The 18,245-nt window shown below is 46.4% G+C and overlaps 1 protein-coding gene and 1 long non-coding RNA gene across 4 annotated transcripts; one reads left to right on the top strand and one right to left on the bottom strand.

Moving 5' to 3' along the window:
• Window positions 1-58: 58 nt before the first annotated feature.
• LOC146287247 (uncharacterized) lies at window positions 59-8,666 on the top strand. The gene is made up of 3 exons (XR_014758508.1): window positions 59-125; window positions 4,328-4,481; window positions 7,815-8,666. It is a non-coding gene; the product is annotated as an uncharacterized LOC146287247 (long non-coding RNA).
• A 3,254-nt stretch (window positions 8,667-11,920) lies between these two features.
• ankef1a (ankyrin repeat and EF-hand domain containing 1a) lies at window positions 11,921-17,994 on the bottom strand. 3 transcript variants are annotated; one of them, XM_084700157.1, is made up of 10 exons: window positions 17,701-17,991; window positions 17,078-17,437; window positions 16,247-16,446; window positions 15,768-15,917; window positions 15,427-15,550; window positions 14,238-15,069; window positions 13,679-13,905; window positions 13,370-13,530; window positions 12,697-12,837; window positions 11,921-12,362 (listed from the first exon to the last, which is right to left on the bottom strand). In XM_084700157.1, exons 1-10 carry the CDS (start codon window positions 17,768-17,770, stop codon window positions 12,207-12,209), a joined length of 2,421 nt encoding a protein of 806 aa, XP_084556283.1. In that variant the 5' UTR covers window positions 17,771-17,991; the 3' UTR covers window positions 11,921-12,206. The 3 variants fall into 3 exon arrangements, with proteins under 3 accessions (XP_084556283.1, XP_084556284.1, XP_084556285.1); XM_084700158.1 differs by having other exon boundaries at window positions 17,078-17,478; window positions 17,701-17,990; XM_084700159.1 differs by having other exon boundaries at window positions 12,276-12,415; window positions 17,701-17,994.
• Between the last annotated feature and the right edge of the window lie 251 nt (window positions 17,995-18,245).

Below are 18,245 nucleotides of genomic sequence, written 5' to 3' on the forward strand. Positions count from 1 at the left end.
ACTGCCCTCATCAAAGATGGCGGACGCTTTTGACGTCAGCAGCTTTTCATAGGTAGATCCATCCGTCAAATGGGGGCACTTCTGCAAGCTTGGTAATGGGCAACATATGGACACGGTAACATCTTGTAAGTAAACACACACACAAAAAAACTCATTATATACTGTATTTGTAGACAAACAATGCCATGTCATAATGACTTGTCGTATTTGAGTACTTGAAAAGTGTACTTGAAAAGTTGTTGGTCAACTATGGGCAGACGAGACATGATGCCGGTGAACATGAATGTTTACGTACATAAAGTCTCACTTGTGGCTGACTAGTTAGCGATAGCCAGATTAATTATGCCTATATTTGTACTTGATGTAGATTGTATTGATATTCTGGTGCAATAATTGCACCAGAAAAGTATGCATTGTATTCTTTTGTAGAAATTACTGGGTAGCAATACAACCAATACAAGGCTATTGAAATCCCCTTATATTTAATAGACCCAAACTTAAATTAAGTTTCTGTGTAGACCCCGGCAACAGAACCGATATCGGATGATAATGCAGTTTTGTTTTAATATATTCTGTAGCATAGTCAGTACAACAATTGTTTCAAATCATGTCTGAGACCCTTAGCTCTATCTATAATCTGTTTGAATTCCTTAGGCTTGTACTGAACATCATTTTCAGCTGAAAGCAGCTTGGAGTGGACCTGAGGTAGATGGATATCCTGTTGCATCAGTAAAAAGTTCTAGTAGTTGCTTTGCGTTTGGATGTGACGTGTGCACTGAGGAAGTCAACTCTCTGTTTCTATCAGGGGGCAAGAGCAGGGATGACCTCTCATTGTAGCAATATCTTATGGGGCTGAAACCATTCTAACTTTCACCAACTTTTAACCTCCAAGGCAGTACTGTAGCTTCCACACATGTGCACACCACACAGACGTGTACGCACACACATGCATACACACACCATCCTCTTCTTTACATAACTGCATAGATTTATGAATTCAAACAGATATGCAATCATGATATTTCTCTGTTAGGCTGCAGCAGGTTTGGATATTGGATACATTGGAGAAATCAAAAGGAATGTGGAGAATGAATAGCTGATGTATTTTAATGAGAGTTCTCCCAGACCTCTGAAGGCTTTGTCAGCACAGTTTCAGCACCACCTCTGTTTGGCAGTCTAACAAATGTGTTTTCAATCGCTCTGAAGCAAACCTGTCTCTTAAATTAATGATAATGATAACTTTACATGAAAAATCAATTTGGTGAGGAGAGCCTGCTGTGAGTGGGAAGAAAGAGGCAGACAGAGGCAGTGAAGGGGCTATGTTAAGGGAGAGGCAGACAGAGGCAGTGAAGGGGCTATGTTAAGGGAGAGGCAGGCAGAGGCAGTGAATGGGCTGTGTTTAGGGAGAAGCAGATGAAGGGAGAGAAGGGGTGCTGTGTTGGGGGGGGGGAGAGAAAGAGAGCTGTGTTGGGGGAGAGGCAGAGAGAGAGAGAGAGAGCTATGTTTGGGGGGAAAGAGGCAGAGAGGATGCTGTCTTTATGGATGAAGTATCAGAATGGATAATTGGCAAACAGTACACTGCTACCCAAGTAACCACTGAACCATAAATTAATGAACGAATACTGTTTACTGCAGTATTGTGCACAGTATAGAAGGTAGAAACTGCGGGTCAGGGATGTTCAACTACGTATTTAATTGATTAATTGAGTGACAAATGATACATGTAGAAATAACGCATGTAGAGTCGTTAGGATGTGAAACCAAATTCTGGAGAGGAGTTTTTAAATGGGATTAAACCAGACTAATGACTGACAGGAACAAAAAGGTGGAACAATAACATACTGTCATAGAGTCCAGCATGCTAAGCAGTCCTCTCTTCTCAGTCTGTCATATTCCTCCCTTTCCAGGAGATGAAAGAGAATGTAACATGTAACATAAGCACATGTAAAAAGAGAATGTAAAACTTTTCTAAAAGCAGTCCTTTGAAGTTGTTCTTTTGGCAAACAACTCTCAAATCTTTTGGTGTGTGTGTGTGGGTAGGTGGATGGGTGAGGGGGGGGGGGGTGATTGGAGGAGGCAATAGAGTCTTACTGGTGATTTTCTGGTGTTCAGAGAGCAGGAACAGCTAGCTGTGGAGCAGATTAGCAGCAGCACTATCAACTCTGCAGCAGCCTAGCTTCTGCCCTCTGACCCCCCCAAGAGAAGCAGATTTAACTCCTAATTAAACTATAGATAGAGAGGGGGACTGAGGGAGAGGAGGAGAGCGCAAAGGGAGAAAGATGAAGGTCTTTAAGAGCGGAGAACCTGATTAGAGAGCATGGACTGAGAGACTGAAGGAGGGATGGAAATGAAGAAATGTAGAGAAAGAGAAAAAGATGGATATTTAGGGAGAGATCAAAGTCACTGATGGTGGGAGAGTATTAAGGTGTGTGAAAGGGAGAAAGAGAGTGATGTGAGGAGGCGGGGGAGGGAGGGAGGGAGGGGAGATGCACGGAGCGTGGGGGAGGGTGTTGCAGCAGCCATGGATTGCTTCTGTGACTCAGCACATTCCACCCAATATCTACAGCCGTCCGTCCGTTACCGTGGCTACCATAAGAGAGCTCTTATTTCAGATGTTAGTCACCACAGCAAAACCCCCCCCTTTAGAATATCTCACTTGTCACGACATTGTAAATTGTTAGACCATCCTTCTGTAAAGGGCTTGTTTGGTTCAGCAACAACAGTGATCTAAATCTCAGTAATTTAGATGGTTCTCTAATAATAAAAATACATAAATATTATTGCTGAAGGGGTTATATGAGACATTGGGAGTCATATGGTCCACACCAGACAGGAAGAATATCAGTCCTAGCCCTCACTAGAAAGAGTAATATGTGATAATGAGTGAAATTCAATCGGATAATTGAGATATTGATAGATTGCGCCTCAGTGGCGACATTGATAAGTGCAAGTCTTGTGTCCAGTGGTGAGGATAGCTGCTGTCCATAGATGTACTGATTTATTACTAATCTGTGCCACTACACTTCTTAGGCCTCCTCCTCTCCATCCTCCTCCTCCTCTCCCACATCCTCCTGTTCCTCTTCTCCCCACTCCTCCTCTCCCCTCCCTTCTCTGCTTCTTCCTCCTCTCCTTCCTGTCCACGGCTCACACATTCCTGCTCACACATTCCTGCTCGTGCTTCTCCTCCTCCAGAGCCTGTGGGGTATCAGGACAGACAGAGACTGATGAGGGAGATTAGAGAAGTGACAGACAGGAAGGATGAAGGATGGAGAGAAGAAGTCAGAGGGAAGAATATGGAGACAATGAAACAACCAGAGACATATCGTATGGCTGTCCAGAAATGGGGTGCAAATATTACCAAGTCTAAAATAATAATAAAATAACCATCAACACACACTCTAAATACATGACAGGTCTTAATTGCATTTCTGGGTGTAGAGTCGGGAAAACAAATGTTCTTACAAATCGTGTATTCTTTCAACTCACCAATTCCCTTACAATGTCTTCACCAGTGTGCTCTGGTTGTTGTGTTGTCTTTATGCTGAGGGAGTTATCCCTGTTGTAAAAGACAGTGGAGGGCAGGAGAGAGGGATGCAGGGAGGGAGGAGTGATGGTCCATCACTTCTTCACAGGGCCGGACTTACCATTGGGCTTGACTGGGCGACAGCCCATGGACCCGTCCTGTAAGCGGCCCCGCCCGTTTACGTGCAGCGGAGGACTGAGCTATTAGCCAGAAAGCTAAGTTATGCTAGCAAGATTCATAGACAAGAACTTTGTGTACAGTTGACAAACAGTAAATATAATTTGACAATATGTTTGACAAGAAGACTAGCTAGCTAACAAGCAATGTCATTGTCCCCAAATCAATATCAAGATTTCACGAACAAGGTATCGGCCATATAGCCTACTAGTAGGCTACTAGGCTACAGTACGGCCGCAGCCTGTGTAGCGAATTGAACAGCAAATGGATGTGAGATGATCGCATCAAAGTTGACATATTCTCCAAACAGTAATTATAATTTGACAGTATGTTTAACATCAAGACTAGCCAGCTATCTGGCCATGTCATTGTCCCTCAATAATTTAGAACATTTAACAGTTTTGCTGGAACTACTTGGCTGAATGGCCAATCAGAATCGAATATTCACCCAGATCAAGGTAATAATTCAGATTAAACATTTTAAATAGACTTCAGCAATTAACATAAATTATGTTCTTTTGTTTAGTTGTTTGTTCAGAATCTTGATCTCTATTTTATTCTTAATTTATATAGTCGTGCAGCTCTAAATACATATAGCTCAAATGTATCATTTTTTTCTATTCAAAGTCATGTTGGCCTAGAGTTGGTAGGGCCTGAAAATTTACCCAAGCCCAGAGGCCCCCACAGCCCTAGCCCAGAGGCCCCCACAGCCCCAAGCCCAGAGGCCCCCACAGCCCCAAGCCCGGCCCTGGTGATGGAGGAGAGCTATGAAAGATGACAGGTGATGTAAATACACTATGTACTGTAACCATGTTTGAGTAGAGGCAGGGCAGGGAAAACAAATACACATGAAGGTGTAAATACCGCAGTTCATTGTCACTCTGGGTAGAGCAGGGCAGAGGGGATGGAAGTATATTAGAGCAGAGTAGACTAGACTAGAGCAGAGCAGTATAGAGTAGAGTAGACTACAGCAGAGCAGTATAGAGTAGAGTAGTATAAAGCAGAGTAGAGCAGTATAGATTTGAGTAGTATAGAGCAGAGTAGAGCAGTACAGAGCAGAGTAGTATAGAGCAGAGTAGAGCAGTATAGATTTGAGTAGTATAGAGCAGAGTAGAGCAGTATAGAGCAGAGTAGTATAGAGCAGAGTAGAGCAGTACAGAGCAGAGTAGTATAGAGCAGAGTAGAGCAGTACAGAGCAGAGTAGTATAGAGCAGAGTAGAGCAGTATAGAGCAGAGTAGTATAGAGCAGAGTAGAGCAGTATAGAGCAGAGCAGTAAAGAGCAGAGTAGTATAGAGCAGAGTAGGGTAGAGCAGTGATGAGTTCTGAAGTGCACTGGCCCAGAATGCAATGTCCCTTCTGGCTAGCTTAAAGCAAGTGGCACATTACTGTTCACACAAATGTGTGTAATCTTAGTCTCCATATGTGCTTGTGTGCATGTACTTTGCATGTGTATATGTGTCTGTACTGTATGTGTATGTGTGTGTGTGTTTGCGTGTGTGCATGCATGTGTGTTTTCCAGTTAATTTGTATCAGGGGATGAAAAACTGTGGAGCAGCTGAGTGATGTTATGCTGCAAGATAATGTTGCACATGCTCAGATGAACTCATGGGAACAATGAGTTCACTATCAAAATCGTGGACAGAAGCTGTTAGTGATTGTTCATTATCTGGATATGTGCCTGACCATTCTACACATATACGTTTTTTAAACCACATCGTCAACTCAATACCTAGTCGGCAATATATAGGACCAGCAAGGTATCTCACACACACACATACTGTGTGTAGCTAGCTTTGGTACAGTGTAGAGACTCCCTCTGCTTCCCCCTGCCTCCCCCATCCTTGTCAGTATGTTGTGTTTTCCCCCAGGAGGTATTTTATGCCCGGTGTTACCTAGTCTTGCCGGGTTATGGAGGTCAGCGATCTGATTGGTAAAGCAAGTCTGCTCTTACTGATGACAGGCCCTACAAGTCTAGTGTGTGTGTGTGTGTGTGCACATGTGTAATTTGTGGCCCCCTGCATGTGTGTGTGTGGTTATGTGTGTGTGTGTTTTATACAACATTACATGTGCATATATCTTCCCAAACTGAACTGCCAGTGTGCCTGCACCTGTACGTTGCTATGGAAACAGGGTATCCTCTCTGCGTCACCTGCGCCCATGTTTGGTCTGGCTTCCTGTTTCTCCCGCTCCCCCCCCCCCTCTCTCCCTGCATTTCCCCTTTGCTCTTCCTCTCTCTCCTCCCATTTCTCTCTTCCCCTCTCTCTCTTTTCCCCTGGAACAATCCAATTGAGATACGCCACACATCCAGAAAAGCTAGCCTCTGCCTTTTTGCCACCTCATTGTTGGCATTCATAAATAACACAAAATGTACTGTCACTATCTTGGCTAATAAACAATTTGAGAGACAAATGTTTACAGATGATGCTGCCCGACTAATATGAAGGTGACGAGAAGTAAGATCAATGGTCAGTGTTGGTCATGTAAGACAAAGCAAAGTTGTGGCATCATACATTTTATAGGGGTTTCCTTTTTTTTTAAAGTTTACCTGCATAAATGTCAATGAGATGGGTCCATGCCGGATGTACAGGACAATACCTGTGCTGTATAATGCATTTGTCATACTCTCTAATAAAACTTTTAATTCACCCCTCTTAGTTAGGACAGATGAGTGCCTGACCTTAAGGAACATTGCCAGGCTGTGAAAACAAGAGAACATACCAGAAGGAAATACAGAGTGGTGGGGAGAGGGGAGAGAGAAAGGAAGAGAGAGAGGTGGAGCAGAGCAACTGTACTGCAGTGAAACAGAACCCCTGTACCCCAACTGAGGGGCCTCTCTCTATCTGTTTGTCTTTGTCTCTCTCCCCTCTCCTTTTTGTCTACCTTTCTCCCTCCTTCTCTCTCTTTCCCTCCCTCTCTCTATTTCTTTCTGTTCCTGGATCACTCAGCCCTGACCGATTCAGTGTTGCAGCAGCATAGGACAAATCTGGCTAAACCAGTCTAGCTCTGCAGTACCCAGCTTCAAGGAACGTCCTCTCTCCTCCCTTCACACCCTCGTACCAAAATTCCCCTCTCTCTTCCCCCCTCCTCTCCATCACTGTCTTTACAGGGACTTCACCTCCCTCAGAAACTTCACAGCTCAGCCTCTCTGTTGAGCTCCCATCCTTCTTATCGCTCTCCCCCTCTCTCTTTATCCCATCTCACCCTCTCCTCCCTCCCATGCTTCATAACATCTAGGGCTCGTAACTAACTTTCCCCCCCACTGTCCCAGTACCATGCCTAAATGCAATGTTTTGAAGAAAATAATTCTAAAGGTTTAAAAAATATTTTCTACAAAAAGTTTAGAAAGGTTGAAAAAATATTTGTGTTTTTTTTAATAGGTTTGCATCATTGATTAGTACTTGATGAGGACTCTACCAAACTGTACTATTATCTATTGTATTCTGCTCTGCTTTACTTAACTCTGTTTTAGGCTTGTCTGTTCTCCTCTCCCCTCTCCTTCTCCCCCCTCCTTTACTGTATAAAAAAAGTTTTGAAAGGTTGGCTTTTTTTCTAAAGAATGATTTCTAAAAAATGATTTGAAGGTTTGAAAAATATGTATTACAAAAAGTTTCGAAAGGTTGAAAATATATTTGTAATTTATTTAAAAAAATTGGTTAGCATCATTGATTAGTACTTGATGAGGATCACCATCAGGAATATAGTTAACTAGATAGTGCTCCAGAAATGATTGTATAAATATGAAAAATTGAATCTGAAGAGCTACTCTCAGACAGGGTTGATGAAAGACATACATCTGCATTTGATCACCTGATCTTTTTCTTTCAACAGAAATGAGCCCCTCATGTAGCACCTGTCCATTCGTCCCTCTCCCTCATCTCTACAACATCCATTATTCATGAGCGTATTAGACTGGCCTGTTGACGAACACTTACATGACATTCACAATATTCATATTTCATGACTTTCATGAAGAGGATTATGCCAAAATTAAAATCGTTTTTTAAACAACTCTCCCTCCCTCCCACCCTGCTTTCCTCCATTTCTCGCCCGCCCACCCTTGCTCCCTCTTTCCTTCCCTCCCTACCTCCCTCTCTCCACCCTCCCTCCGTCTAGGGGCAGTGAGTTATTATGACAGTTTGGAGCACGAGGGGACGGATGGAGCCAAATGAAAATGCAGAGTAACAGCGGCTGGACTGAGATGAACTACTGCATGTCTACATTTTGACCGAGAGACACATCTACCCTTCTCGTGGTGACAGACGATAAATGGGGGTCAGATATCATAAGACTGTATCAATTTAGCTTTCATCTCAAGAAACGTACAGTCCAGGGAAAGTTTTGAACCACGACCTTGTCACCTACAGTCAAAATGCTCAAACCACTGAGCTATTTCCACCCCTAAGGTCTTCTGGACCCTTTTTAGAATAAGTAAGATAGAACCAGAACCATAACAATGTAAACAAACTAAATGTTTTTACACCAACTGCAGAATTCTTACAGTCAAGACATTCATCCAGTGTTTTATGCATAGTACTGTTGTGTTTATAATGTGTTTAACAATGATAATTTAGGGTGTACATAAACAGTAAATGGTACAGTTCATAAACTTCAGGCTGTAGCTGACCTTGTCTGTTTGTGAATACTCTTGCAGGGCTTTCTACTTGGCTATATGCACACTACAACGACACGTATTTCCAGAGAGAAATAGTCCAGGTTTACAACTTCCGGTGAACTTACAAACTTGACTTTTAATAACCAGAAAAGATTATGTTAACACATAGCTATTGCTCTATTAAAGAACGTCATTTTAAAGTAATGTGTGCATATAGTGATGGTGATGTTTTCTGATTGGCTTTTTACTCTGTATAATTCGAGACAACCCTAATCTCAGTATGCCTGTGCCTCGACTTTTAATTGTATATAGCGGGGACAAGTTATCCATCATTTGATTTCTCCACATGAGAAATGGTTGAAATGGGTGAGAAATACAAAGTGTTGCGTGAGAGCATGAGAAATGAGAGCCCTGCTGTATATGTTTGAGTGCTGGTGTCCTCTATTTCTCTGTGTGTGTGTGTGTGTGTGTGTTTGTGTGTGTTCTTGGTTGAGTGTGTGTTCTGGTAGTGTATCCGTGTGTATGTGTGTGTTCTGATATGTGTGTCCCTCCAGGGTGGCCCAGCAGCCCTCAGCAGTCTGGGTCCTCTGACTAGAGCAGAGAGATGTGAAACTGCACCAAAGAGATGGAGGGAGAGAGAAGGAGAGAGAGAGAGATAGAGGGGGAGAGGGAGAGAGAGAGATAGAGAGAGAGAGAGAGAGAGAGAGAGAGAGAGAGAGAGAGAGAGAGAGAGAGAGAGAGAGAGAGAGAGAGAGAGAGAGAGAGAGAGAGAGAGAGAGAGAGAGAGAGATGGAAAGAGAGGCTGGCTGTTGAGGCTGGCTGGGGTTAACGGCCCTGTGCCAGGCTGTGGCTGTCCCAGTGGGTTCTGGGAAGTCAAGTTTCTGCTGAGTAGGCAGAGTTGCCAGGAGGCTGAAACACTGCAGTCCTGCCGGAACACAGAGAAACTGACCCCAGACATCCTAGCACAGGCAGTACCATCGCACCGTAGCACTGTTTATCAGAGGCATGGGACACACACACACTCAAGTACACACACACACACACACACACACCCTTGTTTTTCTGTTGATATTATATCACACAGCTAACAGCTATCTGCTAATCACATCATACGAGCATGCCTGGCAGTCTCCATGTAAATCCACAGAAGATCTACCTGTCAAATCAAATTGCAATTGTATTGGCCTTTTTACAAGCAATTTCACAGAGGGCTTCACCTAAACTAACCTAAAGTAAAAACAAGTTTTTACAAGTAAAAACTCGGAAGGGAGACGGATTCAGTGAGAGATCTTTAACCCTCTCAGACGGTTGGTGACCTGTCACATGTACCTGTCACCCCCCCCCCTATCCAACAGGCTCCTCCCTGGCTCTCAGGCTCCTCCCCCTGCAACAAGGACTCCTCCCCCTTACCCAGCTAGGACTCATCCACCACATCCACACGCTCCCTCCAGAACGCACATTGAGTTCACTTCCTCATTCATTTACTCTATCAGTCATGTTCATCCTTACTGCACAGCCATGTGTATCCAGCTGTTGGTGAAGCCTTTAGACTCATCCACACATGAATAAGAAATGCTGATTACAAAGCAGAAAGAAGTGTAGTGATGTGCTTGTGTTAAATGTCATCCTTTAGCTCTCATAGGCACATTTACATGCTCATTTCCATACTCCCCCACACACACAAAGACTGATACCAGAGGGAATGGATGTACAGTACACAAACACAGGCACACACACTCAGAAACACAACCCCCGCACGCAGCCACGCACACACGGTTTCACTGCGTCAGACTGTGACCGCCAGTCAGCCTGTGGCCTGCGTTACTGTCTCTAACCTGCACAGCGTTTATTATGGTGGAAAAGCCCTTCTCTCCGCCCACACCGCCCCCTCCCTCCCCCCCTCCCCATCTCTGAGTCATAGCGACCCCCGCTTTTGCACTCTCTCTTCTCTCTCACTTTCTCTCATTCCACTCTCTCCTTATCCTCTCTCTCTCTCCATCTGTCTTGCTCTCTCCATCTCCTCCCACCCTGCACTGCTCTCCATCTCATTACACTCACACTCAGACATGAATGTCACCACTGGGTTTTCTTCTTCTCTCCCTTCTTTCTAATCTCCCTCGTCTACATCGCCCCCCTCCCCCTCTCCCCCCTCTCCCTCTCTGTCTCCTAGCTGTGTCTGTGTCATGAAGGGTCCTGTCCTAATTCACAGCGGACAGAGTACGGCCTGTATACCAAACCTCCATGTTGTTTTTTCTCTCTCTCCTTTCATTTGATTATGCAACTGCACCCCATGGACCTTGAATACACAGGAATCTTATTATACCAGCCGATCATGAGAGAGCAGGGCTCAAGACGGGCTAACATATTTAACACACAGGCAGGCGAGAGAAAATCCATCAGCCGGATGGTAATCTCTGATCATGTGATGCTAATGCCCTGCACAGTTACTGGACTCCACTGCCAAAAGGCAAACTAGATGAAACAATTAAAATCTGGGAGGGTTGTTATTTGGAGAACATTTTTTTTTTTAGATCAATAAGATTTCTTTATCCTGAGTATTCACAGAGACAGTTTCTATTCAGATTTAGAATTTGTTGAATTGATACCAGAACAGCCATAATGGCCATGAAAACAAGGGGCACATACAAGGCCGCCATCTTGCCACATTGTGAGCTATGAGACAAGTTCCTGTTCATGCAGCTTTTTTGTTCTAGTGGTTGTTCAGCTTTCACATTAGACTCAGGGAGAACAGACCTCCAGCGAGGAGAGCACTCCTGTCTCTGATGAAGTTGTGACAAACAGCACCCCCTGCTGGCTTGTCTGTAGAACACACACATTTCTCATCAGAAAATAGCAGACTGTGTCGTAGAGTGCGTGCGCACTCTTCGTGTTACAGTGTGACAGACCAGTAAAATGAAACTAGCACACAACCAATGAACTGAAACCATCACAGAACCAACCATGTGTGCCATGATTTACAAGGACACAAGGAGGTTTTAAAGACTGTGTGTGTGTGTGTGTGTGTGTGTGTGTGTGTGTATGTGCTAGCTTGTCCTGTTACCTGCAGAGCGAGGGCTGTGGCACAGCGTGTCGGACAGACGGTGAGGGAGAAAGGAGACGTGACACGCGCCAACTACCTGCCGCTAGCTCTGATCCTCCCACATCATGAAACCTTCTGCAACTGCAGAGAGAAAGGGAGGGGGGGTGGAAGGGAGGGAGGAAGAGAGAAGGGGGTGGAGAGAGGAAGAGAGGGAGGAAGAAAGAGAGAAAGGGGGAGGGAGGGAGAAAAAGGGAGAGACAAAAAGAACAGAGAGAGAGAGAGAGAGAGAGAGAGAGAGAGAGAGAGAGAGAGAGAGAGAGAGAGAGAGAGAGAGAGAGAGAGAGCAAGAGAGAGAGCGAGAGAGCGAGAGAGAGAGCGAGAGAGCGAGAGAGAGAGCGAGAGAGAGAGAGAGAGAGAGAGAGAGAGAGAGAGAGAGAGAGAGAGAAACAGGCAAGGCCCAGGACAGGACATGTGCTGTATACTTTAGCCCTCATTCTACATACTTGAAATACAAACACATCCTGACATTAGGTACACATCAGTTTTACGTGATAAAGCAATGGAGGACAGCTGGGTAGAAAATGCACAGATCCATTTAATCACTGAATATGCTATAGAGTACAAACACAAGAGCCTGTGATCACATGGCACTAGTGCACTGTGTAAAATTGCTTTAAAAACTAAACATCTTTCCTTCATGGCATGTTGTTGGTAAGTAGGCCATCTCCTACACTACTGATGCCCATCTGCACGTGTCTGTCTTAGGACTTATCTCCAGCATGGTCCACTACAGAGCAGGGACCAGTCAGAAGACAGAGACCAGCTGCAGATGCACTGCTCTTGATTGGCTCCTCTAGTTGGTGACCTCAGACAGCTCCAGAGATTTCTTCTGGATGTTCATGCTGAAGGGCATGAGGAAGTCCTCAAAGTCCACCTCGTAGGAGAACCTCTCCCTCCTCCTCTCCTTCTTCTCCAGCATCTGGCTGCTGGTGAGCTGCTTGCCCCTCACCTGGAGGACGGAGGCAGCCGTTTGAACTGGAGCTTTAACCCATCCAGCTGACGCTTTCACCATAAGTCACATACAAATAAATACAGCAGGTGATCAAGGATCAGATCAGTGTTACAGTGGAAAACCATGCAACAAACAGACACACAAGCGCAGGATGAAATCAGAAAAAGGTTTGTTCTTATATGGATTTTACTTTTCCTCTTAAATCACAGATTTGTAGCTGACTTGTATCCATATTCACAACTTCAACATGAATAAAGTAAAGTCTTCCACATCTACAGGACCTTTCTGATGTAAAGGATAGGTCAGGAGTTAGGGCTGAGAAAGGCCGTACCGTTTTGGGCAAAAAGCTGATGTCCACTTTGCCTAGTTTCCCCTGGGTGATCTGGGAGCTGTGCATGACAACGGTTTCCTTCATGGAGGCTTCGTTCTTTGCCAGCTTGTGGGACGGCACTGAGCTCAGCGTTTCAGCGCTCTGGAGGGGGTAACCATAGCAACAAGGGTCACCAAGGGCAGCGACCCCTTCAATTCAGGCAACACCAAATCAAAGATGTTCAAATCTAGTCTATAGTATACAGGAATGACTATTTACTAGTGTTTTGTCATCATATACACGTTTAATATGAGGTCTAGCCTCCGAAATGAGACCCAGTTGTAATCTGACTGGACGCTCCAGGAAGGTCTGTGAAAGCCACAGAGAAGTAACATCAACAATTAGCTCTCTGTGTCCCGTGACTAGAGACTGGAATGTGCGCTTGTCTCCAGTTACTGTGTCTGTGGTCACTAAGATCCCCACAGCAAGCTTGTCCTTGCGTAACTCAACACGGCTAAGCTAATTTGCTTACAAGTCGCCTGGGTAGAGTAACAGCAGCTTGTGTTTCATGTTGATAGGACTTCAAGAGCAAAGAGGAATGTGTGTTTAGCAGTGTGTGTTTCAAACAGAAAACATTGATCCACTATTAGCAGCTTGAAGCCGATTCCAGCCCCCATTTGTGTGCAGCTGGTACCTTTTCTGTAGTGGTAGCTGGTTTGGGTTTCTGTTGTGGTTGTTTTGCAGTCTTGGCTTTCTTGTTCTCTTTGGGTTTGGGCAGAGTATCAATCTTAGCCTTAATCAAGTCCACAATCCGGATGTCTGCATAGGCACGAGCTATGGCCAGGCAATTTTGTTCTGTAACGAAAAATCAGGACTCAAAACACAGCCAAAAATCTGCGACAGCAAATCAAGAAATATCCCAAACATGACACAAACAACAGAGAAATCTGAAGAGGCAAGATCAAATGGATGATCACGTTTTCGTTGGCGACGCTGACGTCACCTTTCTTGTTCTCCGCAGCAACGTCGGCCCCAGCCTTGATGAGGAAGTCCACGCAGCAGAGCCTGCAGCTCTCGATGGCCCTCATGAGGGGCGTGGCTCCGTTCAGCGCCGGGGCGTCCACCGAGGCGCCTCGTTCCAGCAGCAGCTCCACCACGTCCAGCTGGCCGGCGTGGCAGGCATGGTGAAGAGGCGTCCAGCGGAACTGGTCGCAGGCGTTCACATCAGCCCTGGGGGGGGGGGGGGGAGGGGGGAGGTAGAAACGTAATTTAGCAGATGCACAGTCTGACCCCAGCTGGAAGTCTTACCCTCGAAGGTCTTACTCCTAGAGGTCTAACACCAGCTGATTTTACCCCAGGAGGTCTTACCCCGGGCTGAAATCTACCCCAAGATATCTTACGCCTGGCTGAGATCTACCCCGGGATATCTTACCCCTGGCTGAGATCTACCCCGGGATATCTACCCCTGGCTGAGATCTTTTCCCCCGGGATATCTTACCCCTGGCTGAGATCTACCCCGGGATATCTTACCCCTGGCTGAGATCTATCCCGGGATATCTTACCCCTGGCTGAGAAGGTAGTGAGCCACGTCGTAGTTGCCGCTGGAGCATGCGGTCATGAGTGGGGTCTTGTAGAAGCGGTCCTTCACGTCCACAGGCACCCCCTGACTGAAGGCCAGGTCCAGAGACTCCAGGTCTCCGGTCTTTACGCTGTAGCTGATGTTGATGTAGACCTTGTCAGGCTCGTCCATGTACCAGGCAGAGTCGTCCTGAATGGGGTGGCTGGGAGGGTGGTCCCGGTCGAAGCGGCTGAGGTCGGTGGCGAGGTGGTGGGTCTCAATCATGAAGTGAGGTGGACCGCCATCGTCCCTCCGGTGGATGAGCTCCGAGGGGACAGTGCAGATGGGAAGAGGAATGATGATCTTCCCTTTCTTCTTCCCTTTCTTCCCTCCCCCTTTCCCCCCTTTTTTCTTTTTGGGGCCATAGGAGGTCATGACGAAGGGCTTCTGAAGGTACTTGAGGCCTTTGAAGAACTCGCTGATGCTGATGATGCCTTCTCTCCTCTTGTCGTGGGCCGCAAGGATGGTGTGGAGCTCGTCGAGTTCTGCCGGCGCGTGGTGGCCCTGCAGCACGGAGATGAACGTCTCCCCAGAAACTGAATCGGTTCCCCCTGACTCCTCCGCGAAGGCGTTGCGAAGGACGGTCTCGTTCTCGTAGGACCAATCGTGGAGGGTCAGGGCCCAGGGAGGGTTCGGATTGGACACGCCAGGCTTGGAGTATTTCCCTTGTAACCTCTCGGCCTTCTTCAGCTCCTTTGTGGCCGCTCTGTGGCCATTGTCCTTGGCAACCTGGCGCGGCAACAAGCCCTCCTGGTCCTTCAGCTTGGAGTTACAACCTGGAGACACATGGACGGAAAAGCACAGGTGACAATCTACTTCGGAGGCTCACACTTTATAAACCAAGCTCAGTTGTAAGAGTTATGCAATGTAAGGTATTAATTTAGCTGATCCTAAATGAGGACAGGGGGGATTTGGACCTGATTTATAGATCTGCCGTTTAATGCTTTTCCACTGAGCTATACCCATCCCCAGAGGTTTATCGTCTGAAGGAGTGTAATTAGAGTTTGGCTGTGTGGGTTATGGCTGTGAGGGCAATGTTAAGGTTATGGATGTTACAATTATGGATTTAAAGGATAGGACTGTGAGGGTTATGGCTGTGTAGATAGCTCTGTCACTAACAGCCTCCCTTGTACCTCTCTGAGCCAGGAACCGGCAGCAGTCAGTGAAGCCACCGTAGGCCGCGTAGTGCAGAGCAGTACTGCCCTCCAGGGTCATCACTCCCATATCTGCTCCATACGCAGACAGAATCTGGATCACCTGCACAGGAAGTACAGTCAGCATTCCTTGACTCACAAATAACTTTATTGCCAGTAACTGTCTCTGCACCACACCGTCCCTGGGGAACGTTCCTGCAACGGCTATAAACGAACAGATGAACTCACTGGACACTGAGCTCTAAACATGAGTCATCAGCAGCAGTAAACACCACCAGACTGCCTCATTCTTTTACAGCCACACGCTCACTGTGACCCACATCGAAGAAGCCTCCCATGGCTGCGAGGTGTGTGGCATGGAAGTTCTTCTTGTCCAGGGCGTTGGGGTTCCCTCCCCTCTGCAGGATGGCTCTCACCAGCTGGAGGCACCCTGCTCTGGAGGCCTCCATCAGGGCTGTGCGGCCCGTTGCCTGGAGACAGAGAGACGCTGCGCTTTCACAATATGTTTCGACGGATACTTGAATGGAGAACATCAGAACTAGAACAAGTGGACCTTTAAGGAGATGCTGATCTCTGTTTGAACAAGTCAGACTCTTTTTGAACACGTTCAGGTTTATTGTCATGTGCACGTACGTTACTGACATTGAAATGACACCAAACACTGCGAAGAGACTTGAAGAGAGGACTTCAGACTCAAGCATCCAACCCCCTCCCCTCCCCTCCCACCCCCATCCCCCCCCACCCCACCCCACCCCACCCCACCGCACCCCACCCATCACCACCCCACCCCTCTTCTAACCTCATTGGTCGCGTTGGGGTCAGCACCACTCTCCAGCATCCTGAGACACATAGTGGCACATTCTGGGGCCTGCTCACACGCCAGCAGGAAAACTGGCGCCCCGGCCAGCGACACGTTGTTGACATCAGCATTGCCTTTCAGGCCCACCTGCATGCAGCGCGTATGGCGCTTGGTGGAGACCATACAGTAGAAGAGCATGCCTGGAAACACAGCCAGGAGGGGCAGGAAGACAGGGAGAGAAAGAGGAAGGGATCAGACCAGACCAGCGAGCCCAGCCAGATCCACAGGCTCAGATTACCCAAGAGGCTTTGCAGGAGAGGATCAACTTCTGGGTCTGATCTGTAATTAGATGTGGCCATTGTTGCTGCCTCTCCCCTCCCTATCCCCTCTCTTCCCCCTCTAAAGAGCCTTGCCGTGTCATTTACTGTAATGGAAGCCTGTCCGGGTTGGACTGCGATTGAGGCAATTATGATAATTGGTTTAAAGGAGCTTTATAGCGGTGCCATTGGTTGGATCCCACGCAATTTGAGTAACCAGGGATACTGAGCTCATCAATTTCTAAACAGAGAGGATCATGCATTTTGATGAGTCAGCCACAAGTCAGGCATTCAACACAAACCCTTTATCTGACTGAAGAAAAAACAGAACACACTTTGTGTCAGTCCCATAATCACATACAATGGAAGACATGGGGTACTGTGCTCTATGTCAGGAGGGCCCTGAGGACCAGGGTTGAAGACCACTGCTCTATGCTATCTGACTCCCTTCTACACAGAGTATCAGTGTCTGTTACTAACCCTGCTCCACAGCCTGTGCAGTCCTCCCCCTCACCTTTCCCCTCCGAGTCCACCAGGCTCATGTCAGCGTTGCTTTCGGCCAGCAGGGTCACCATGTCGATGTGGCCCAGCTCTGCGGCGAGCATCACAGGGGTGCGACCCCTCGTGTCCTGGATGTTGGGATGGGCGCCCAGGGACAGCAGGAAGCTGACCATGTCTGTGTTGTTGGCCTCTGAAGCCAGATGGAGAACACCAGTGCCCTGCTTGGGTTCAGTCAGGTTGATAAGCTGGTCCACCCCCATGCTCACCATCGTCTCTATCCGGGATTTGTCTCCATCATGGACGTGCTGTAGCAGTTTGTAGATCTGAAGCACCTGCAGACGACCCTCTGCAACTCGACTCTTCATCCTGTACTCTTTTCCCGTACAGGACGACACGGTAAATGCGTTTGTTTGGCTAAATTAATAAATTAGATTGAAAGAAATCAAGGCTTCTGTGTTTCAGGAACGAACCAATTTAGTCAATTAACAATTGCGACTGGCTAAAAACTACTGTACTGTATGCATTACTTTCACTTGATATTAAATGTAGTTTGAAAAAAAACAAGTCTCTACATCAAAACAATGTTAGAACTTTACAGTAGCTCTACTATTCTGTTATCGAGACTACCACCATTACCTTCTTCAAAATCTTGAAACGAAGAAATAGGTTGTGATCTCCTTTTTATTAGTGTGGAGGAGCCACACATAATACGTGATGAAAACGATCGATACAATTCTGGAGTTTCAAAAGGATATCTTCCTTGGTAGGCTACTTTGTTTCAAAGCGCAACCTCTTACTTTGTTTCAGCCGGCAAACCTCATCTCCATAGCAACATAACGCGCACTGAAGATCGAGGAGGGGCTCTGAAGAACGTTCTTTTAAAGCCCAGACCGAGTTTTGACAAAGCTATAAGCTATCAGCCTGTCTCAGTCATCGACATTCTCAAGTAGGTAGAATTACAGTTCCTTTGCACTTCAGTGACGTCGCATATATCAGTTGACATGGTCTTGTAAGTTACTTTGAGTGACAGTGCAATGACAGTGTTTGAGAGGGTCACACGAGGAGTATAGCCTACTTGATGAGTCTCCGCGATAAAGAATACGATACCGCCACTTTCAAAATCATCTTAAAATTGTCAGAGTTGTTCAATGTTGTGTCGAGCAGCTATATGAACGCTAGAT

Source organism: Hypomesus nipponensis, chromosome 6 (genome assembly GCF_054491055.1).
Source record: "Hypomesus nipponensis isolate SF chromosome 6, ASM5449105v1, whole genome shotgun sequence".
Taxonomy (NCBI): Eukaryota; Metazoa; Chordata; class Actinopteri; order Osmeriformes; family Osmeridae; genus Hypomesus; species Hypomesus nipponensis.

What these genes read in the sequence shown, in the direction of transcription:
- ankef1a (XM_084700157.1), bottom strand. Translation starts at nt 17,770, where the DNA reads ATGTGTGGCTCCTCCACACTAATAAAAAGGAGATCACAACCTATTTCT. An exon ending in GGTGGACTCGGAGGGGAAAG is followed by an intron (nt 16,447 to 17,077) that starts GTGAGGGGGAGG and finishes CTGTGTTTCCAG; the next exon opens with GCATGCTCTTCTACTGTATG. An exon ending in CCATGGGAGGCTTCTTCGAT is followed by an intron (nt 15,551 to 15,767) that starts GTGGGTCACAGT and finishes CTTCCTGTGCAG; the next exon opens with GTGATCCAGATTCTGTCTGC.